Here is a 6,000-nt window from a genome sequence, read left to right on the forward strand (position 1 = left end):
TTTAAAACCTTCTCGCAACTATTTTTCTGATGCTCTTTTTCAGACCATTCTTGCTTTAAACTCGAGAGGTGCTTTCTTTTGTATATGTGTGTGTTCTTTTTTTCTTCTTTCTTCGTGTGAATAGTTTAAACCTGTTTAAAACCAGGTGATCTGTTCCACATGACTAACACAGCTCTCTCTTCTTTCATCTGCTGTCACTGATGCTGTTTCAATAGAGCGCTTCCATCAGGAGGTAGCGAGAAATCGTCTTCTCAATAGTGAACTGAGGGTTGTCCTGAATGAACTTAACAACTGACTTTCTTTACCTTGAAGACTTGCCAAAAAGCCTGCTCTATGTTGTCTTGCCTGATTGTTATTTTTTAGTAATGAATGTTGACACTTTGTTCTGTATCTAGTTGTAGCATTATTTTGCATGTCTGTTTATATGAAATAAAAACTACACAGGTATTTAGTCTCCAATAATTTCACAGCAGGTTCTGAATTAATTCTGCCTTTTGTCAATTTGGTTTCTCTTGAATGAAAGACTATTCTTCAGCACAGTGAATGTAAATAAATGTAACATGGGAGAAAACCGAAGCTAGCCACTATTCAGTAGCTTTTTTAAAAAAAAAATCTACCTGGGAAGGTCACTCGTGCTTCCAATAGCGCTCAAATTTATCTGTTTTGGTAAAATGATTGCGTTCTTGCACTTCATTCATAATTCATATACAAATATTGCAATTCAAATCTCATTGGGAAAATCCAATAATAATAATCTGTGCATTTTGCAACCTGACTTAAATGACTTGGTTCAACCATGACTTCAGTGGGACCACATGGTGAAGTGGCACTATACTTGCAGAGGGAAACATTTGTTTCTTTCCCCTTAAATGCATCATATAAAAGATGGGAAATTCACAGAAACAAACTCGAATATATTTGAAAGTTTAAAATGTTGCAATGGAGTGCAGGTTGATAATTAAGTGAATAATTATTGGTAATGCCTGGTTTTTTTGAAATTGTTAAAACTGTTTTTTTTAATATATATCAACTTTTCATTTATGTTTCTGATTTAATCAAAGACTGTTCAAATTGTTATTTAAATTTCAATTCTCATTTTTCTTTTTTCATGAACCAATAGAAAAACTGGCCCGGGCAAAAGAAGAGAATGTGGTGATTCATCAGGTGCTTGAGCAGACTCTAGTGGATCTGAGCCACTTGTAATAATAACTGGGGGAAAAAAGAAAAGCTTTACATGCCACAAGTGCCCATGGTACAACAACGTCTTCTGTGTAAACACTGCAAACCACCAGCCAAGGTGTGAAACACAGCATGGGGTTTAGAACAGCAAATTAATAAAGGCTCAACATTTGTACTGAAACCAGTTTCAAAGGGGAAATATTTCTTTTAAAACTTAACTTTAACTGCAGTGTGGGAACAATTTTGTGTTTTCTCTTTGACTGCCCTGCCCTCTCCATTACAGTGAACTGGGCAGACTTAGTCATTTATGCCATAGACATGATAGCTGTTATAACTGTGTATTAGCTTTTATTTTCAATTCTCTATTTGATCATCTTCCATTCTTGACCAGCTTTGTTTTTTGTGTAGGATTTAAAACAAAATATATTGACTTGACTTGAGTTATTGCTCTTCAGAGGTATCGTCTCTGACCTGATGCTGGATAACATATGTAAAAATAAAAAATAATGCACACCACTTTCCTCCCCAACCCCCAGAGTTTTATTCTGCTACAACTTAGAAGTCTGTGGCTTTTGGTTAGTTTAGTTGGAAGTGGTTTGTATTGATTTAACACACAAATAAAGTCAAAGCTTGTAAGGATGTGGCAAAAACCTGATTTCTGATGTCAGGAGCACACTGGCAATTGGCGAATATTACTATTGTATCATATTGACCCAAGGTTACTATTTGTAGCATACAGTAGAAAGTGTCACTAGATATCTCTAATGTAAAAACTAATGACTTAGCATCTTTTCATAATCATTGGAGATGCGACCATGACATCGTAAACCTTTTATACCATGAATATATGGGATTGTGAAAATATGTACATTTTTGTCATAGATTTAAAGATCTTGAGCACAGACTGGAAGTTTTAACAACCATTAGCCCATCTGTGATATAACTTTCTTCTCCCTATGAATGTCCTTGGAATTCCACTTTATCCTATGCAATTACCTGTGTAAGCTCTTTATTTGTACGGTTTATTAAACTTTGGAATAAAATTATCTGAGTTGTGGTGTTTTTAAAATCTTGTGTACAGTGTCTTCTGAAAATCTTTTCAACAGGTAACCAACCAATTGGTACTGATTAATCTGAATTCCCTCTGAGGATATGCACCCTTTTCTTTTATTTTGTAGCTTTTTTTTTTTCTTTCTCTCCCAAAATGTAATCCACCTTCGTAATGGGTTGTGGGTGGCAGGCTCCATCCAGCACTAATGGTTCTTAGCAGGCCATAACCAAGGAGACGCATGCCAGAGGCCTGGCAGGGGCACCACATCAGACTGTCTCTCCCTGGTCTCCTTGTGCAGTCCAGCTGAAATAGAGAACTGTATAGAGCAAGCAGTCAAGTCTGTGTTTATACTCTTGTCACTTCTTTGTTACATACTTATTCTTGAATGTGGGCTGTCTGAGGTACATTAGGACTTTTTTTTTTCCTACGTTAAATGCAAATTTTTATTTCACTGCTTCTGTTCTGGAAATTTCCCATTTCAGTCATATGAACTGGGAGCTCTGCAGTATTGTTTTAAAGGATTGTTTTTGGATTGAATAGCCTTCAGTAGTGTGGATTATTCCATCTACTCAAACTCTTCATTCCATTTGAATAAACGGGCAAGGTTAAATCTTAAAATCTGTCAATGTCATAAAGGGGGAGACTTGCCTACAGAATGGCAGCATCTTGGTAAACCCATCAGGAAACAAATCTTGCAGTTTTGAAAGATGACTTCAGTATGTACATTTGAAAAAAACATTAACTTAATCATACCACACTTGCCACTGGTAAGGAAAATATCCAGGCTATTAATAACCAAATGCAATTAGGCTTCAAATGCCTTATTATTTTTCGATGAAATCTATATATAAATGACTTGGATCTTGGAATACAGAATAGAATTTCAAAATTTGCCAATGCTACCAAACTTGGAGGTATGGCAAACAGTGAGGATGATATGAACTGCCTGCAAAAGGCCATAGATAGGCCAGCAGAATGGCCAGAGAGGTGGCAGATAGAATTTCATACTGGCAGGTGTGAAATTATGCGTTTTGGCAGAAGAAATAGGGGGAGGCTATATATACTTAAGGGCACAGTTCTAAAGAGTATCCAGGAGCAAAGGGTGCATATGCATTGATCTTTGAAGGTGGCAGGACATATTGAAAGAGTGGTTAGCAAAGCCTGTGGGATCTTGAGCTTTATAAATAGAGGCATTGAGTACAAAAGCATGGAAGTTATGCTGAACCTTTATAAAGCTCTGGTTAGGCCCCAAACTGCAGTATTGTATCCAGCTCTGGTCGTCACAGTTTAGGAAGGATGTCGGGGACCTTGAACATAACATAAGAAATGGGAGCAGGAGTAGGCCATTCAGCCCTTCAAGCCTGCCCCGCCATTCAATAAGATCATGGCTGACCTGTCCCAGGCCTCAACTCTTCTTTTGGGCCTCCTCCGCATACCCCTCGACTCCCCGAGATTTCAAAAATCTATCTACCTCCTGAAATACGTTTAGTGACCTAGTTTCCAAACTCTGAGGTAGAAAATTCCAGAGATTCACCACCCTCAGAAGAAATTCCTTCGCATCTCTGTTTTAAATATGTACCCCCTTATTCTGTAACTGTCCCCTAGTTTGAGATTCCCACACCAGTGGAAACACATTCTAAACTTCTACCCTGTCAAGCCCCCTTAATAAAATCACCTCTCATCTAAACTCTGACAAATAAAGGCCTAACCTGTTTAGCCATTCTTGATAAGACAACCCCTTCATCCCAGGGGCTTGATTTTACCTTAGGTGGACGGGAATTCGCCACCAACGTTGAAGTCTGTGGTGAACCTGCTTCCACCTAGCCCGGGGATCCGACCTGCATTTTACAGGTCTCCGGGCTTTAATTGTTCTGAGGCGGGATTTCCACCCACTTGAGGGAGGAGGTCCCGCCTCGGAGTTGCGGACCAGCAGCTTCGTGCCAGCAGTGCCACCGGAAGCGGTGGCCACTGCTGGAACTGCAGCCCAGCTGATGCCAGGGAGCCTGGAGGGAAGGTAAGTTGGGGTTGCCTCATTAGGGGGATCGGTCCTTCCCTGGTGAGGATGCCGTGGTACTTTGTGGGGGGGGGCGAGGTTGGGGGTCTTGGGTCCCAGGGGTGGGTTGGGAGGTGGGGGTGACCCTCAATCAAGCACCCTGTGCCCGACTGCCATGCCCACTGCGCCCCCCCCCCCCCCCAAGGGCGTGGAAAGGCCAGTAGCAATCATGGAGCGGCCTTTCACGTCCCCAGCATGCCCACTTGCCACGGGTAAAATACCCATGGAGGCGGGCGAGGGCTTTTGAGTGGCCGTTAAGTGGCAACTTGCCTTCCGGGAGCGGAGAGGAGCTCTTCCACCACGCCGGAGTTTTGGGAAAAAAAGGCAAACAGCGACGTCAGAGGAGAGCTGCATGCTGATTGGTGAGTAGCAGCTGTTAGAATATCTTTTTTTACAAAAAGGGGAAAGTTGTTTTTTCTGGGGGAAAAAAAAGTCTCTGGTGATGAGGTGAGTACTACTAATGTTTTTTTTTAAGGACTTTAGATTCAAGTGGTTAGAACAAGGTCCCTAATATAATTAGTATTTTTTAATTCAGGGAGTAACTAATTAACTGAAGGGTAAGACATGGTAGGAGAGCTCAGCCCCGTGATATGCTCCTCCTGCGCTATGTGGGAAATCAGGGATGCTTCCAGTGTCGCTGGTGATCATGTGTGTAGGAAGTGTATCCATCTGCAGCTACTGACTACCCGCATTACGGAGCTGGAGCTGCGGGTGGATTCACTGAGGAGCATCCGCGATGCTGAGGAAGTCATGGATAGCATGTTTAGTGAGGTGGTCACACCGCAGGTAATGGCTGCACAAGCAGAAAAGGGACGGGTGACCACGAGATGGAATAGTAGGCGCAGGCAGGTAGTGCAGGAGTCCCCTGTGGCCATCCCCCTCTGAAACAGGTATACCACTTTGGATACTGTTGGGGGGGGGGAGGAAATGACGACCTGGGGAAAGCAACAACAGCCGAGTTCGTGGCACCCCGGAGGGCTCTGCTGCACAGCAGGGGAGGAAAAGGGTTGGAAGAACTATAGTGATGGGGGATTCTATAGTAAGGGGTGTAGATGGGCGTTTGTGGCCACAAACGAGACTCCAGGATGGTATGTTGCCTCCCTGGTGCTAGGGTCAAGGATGTCTCTGAGCAGCTGCAGGACATCCTGAAAGGGGAGGGTGAGCAGTCAGAGGTCGTGGTCCATATTGGGACTAACAACATAGGCAGGAAGAGAGATGAGGTCCTGCAAAGTGAATATAGAGAGTTAGGCAGAAGGTTGAAAAGCAGGACCTCTAGGGTTGTAATCTCAGGATTTCTTCCTGTGCCATGTACTAGTGAGGGTAGGAATAGGAGGATAAGGCAAATGAATGTGTGGCTGAAGAGCTGATGTGGGTGGGAGAGCTTCAGCTACTTGGATCATTGGGATCTCTTCTGGTGCAGAGGTGACCTGTACAAGAAGGACAGGTTGCGTCTAAACTGGAGGGAGAACCAATATCCTTCCGGGGAGGTTTGCTAGTACTACTCGGGAGGGTTTAAACTAGTCTTGCAGGGGGATGGGACCCAAAGTAGTAGTCTCTCCGATGAGATAGCTAAAGCAAGCAAGTCCAGTAGACAAGCCGGGCAGGACAGGGAGCATGAAAGATCTGGTAGGCTAAACTGCATTTACTTTAATGCAAGAAGCCTTCAATGTTCCGGGGTACCGATCCTTCTGGCGTGACGGAGGTGGAGGTAAGAGAG

The 6,000-nt window shown here is 42.9% G+C and overlaps 1 protein-coding gene across 4 annotated transcripts in view; it reads left to right on the forward strand.

The window, feature by feature from the left end:
• The window catches only part of LOC137370091 (tropomyosin alpha-1 chain-like), a 138,080-nt gene extending 135,858 nt beyond the window's left edge, over positions 1 to 2,222 (forward strand). For all 4 annotated transcript variants that reach the window (XM_068032226.1, XM_068032235.1, XM_068032253.1 and 1 more), the window contains one exon: positions 1,121 to 2,222. In XM_068032226.1, the coding sequence (XP_067888327.1) occupies positions 1,121 to 1,203 (83 nt within the window). In that variant the 3' untranslated portion in view covers positions 1,204 to 2,222. The remainder of the gene's footprint in view (positions 1 to 1,120) is intronic.
• Positions 2,223 to 6,000: the final 3,778 nt, after the last annotated feature.

Source organism: Heterodontus francisci, chromosome 1 (genome assembly GCF_036365525.1).
Source record: "Heterodontus francisci isolate sHetFra1 chromosome 1, sHetFra1.hap1, whole genome shotgun sequence".
In the NCBI taxonomy this organism is placed as follows: Eukaryota; Metazoa; Chordata; class Chondrichthyes; order Heterodontiformes; family Heterodontidae; genus Heterodontus; species Heterodontus francisci.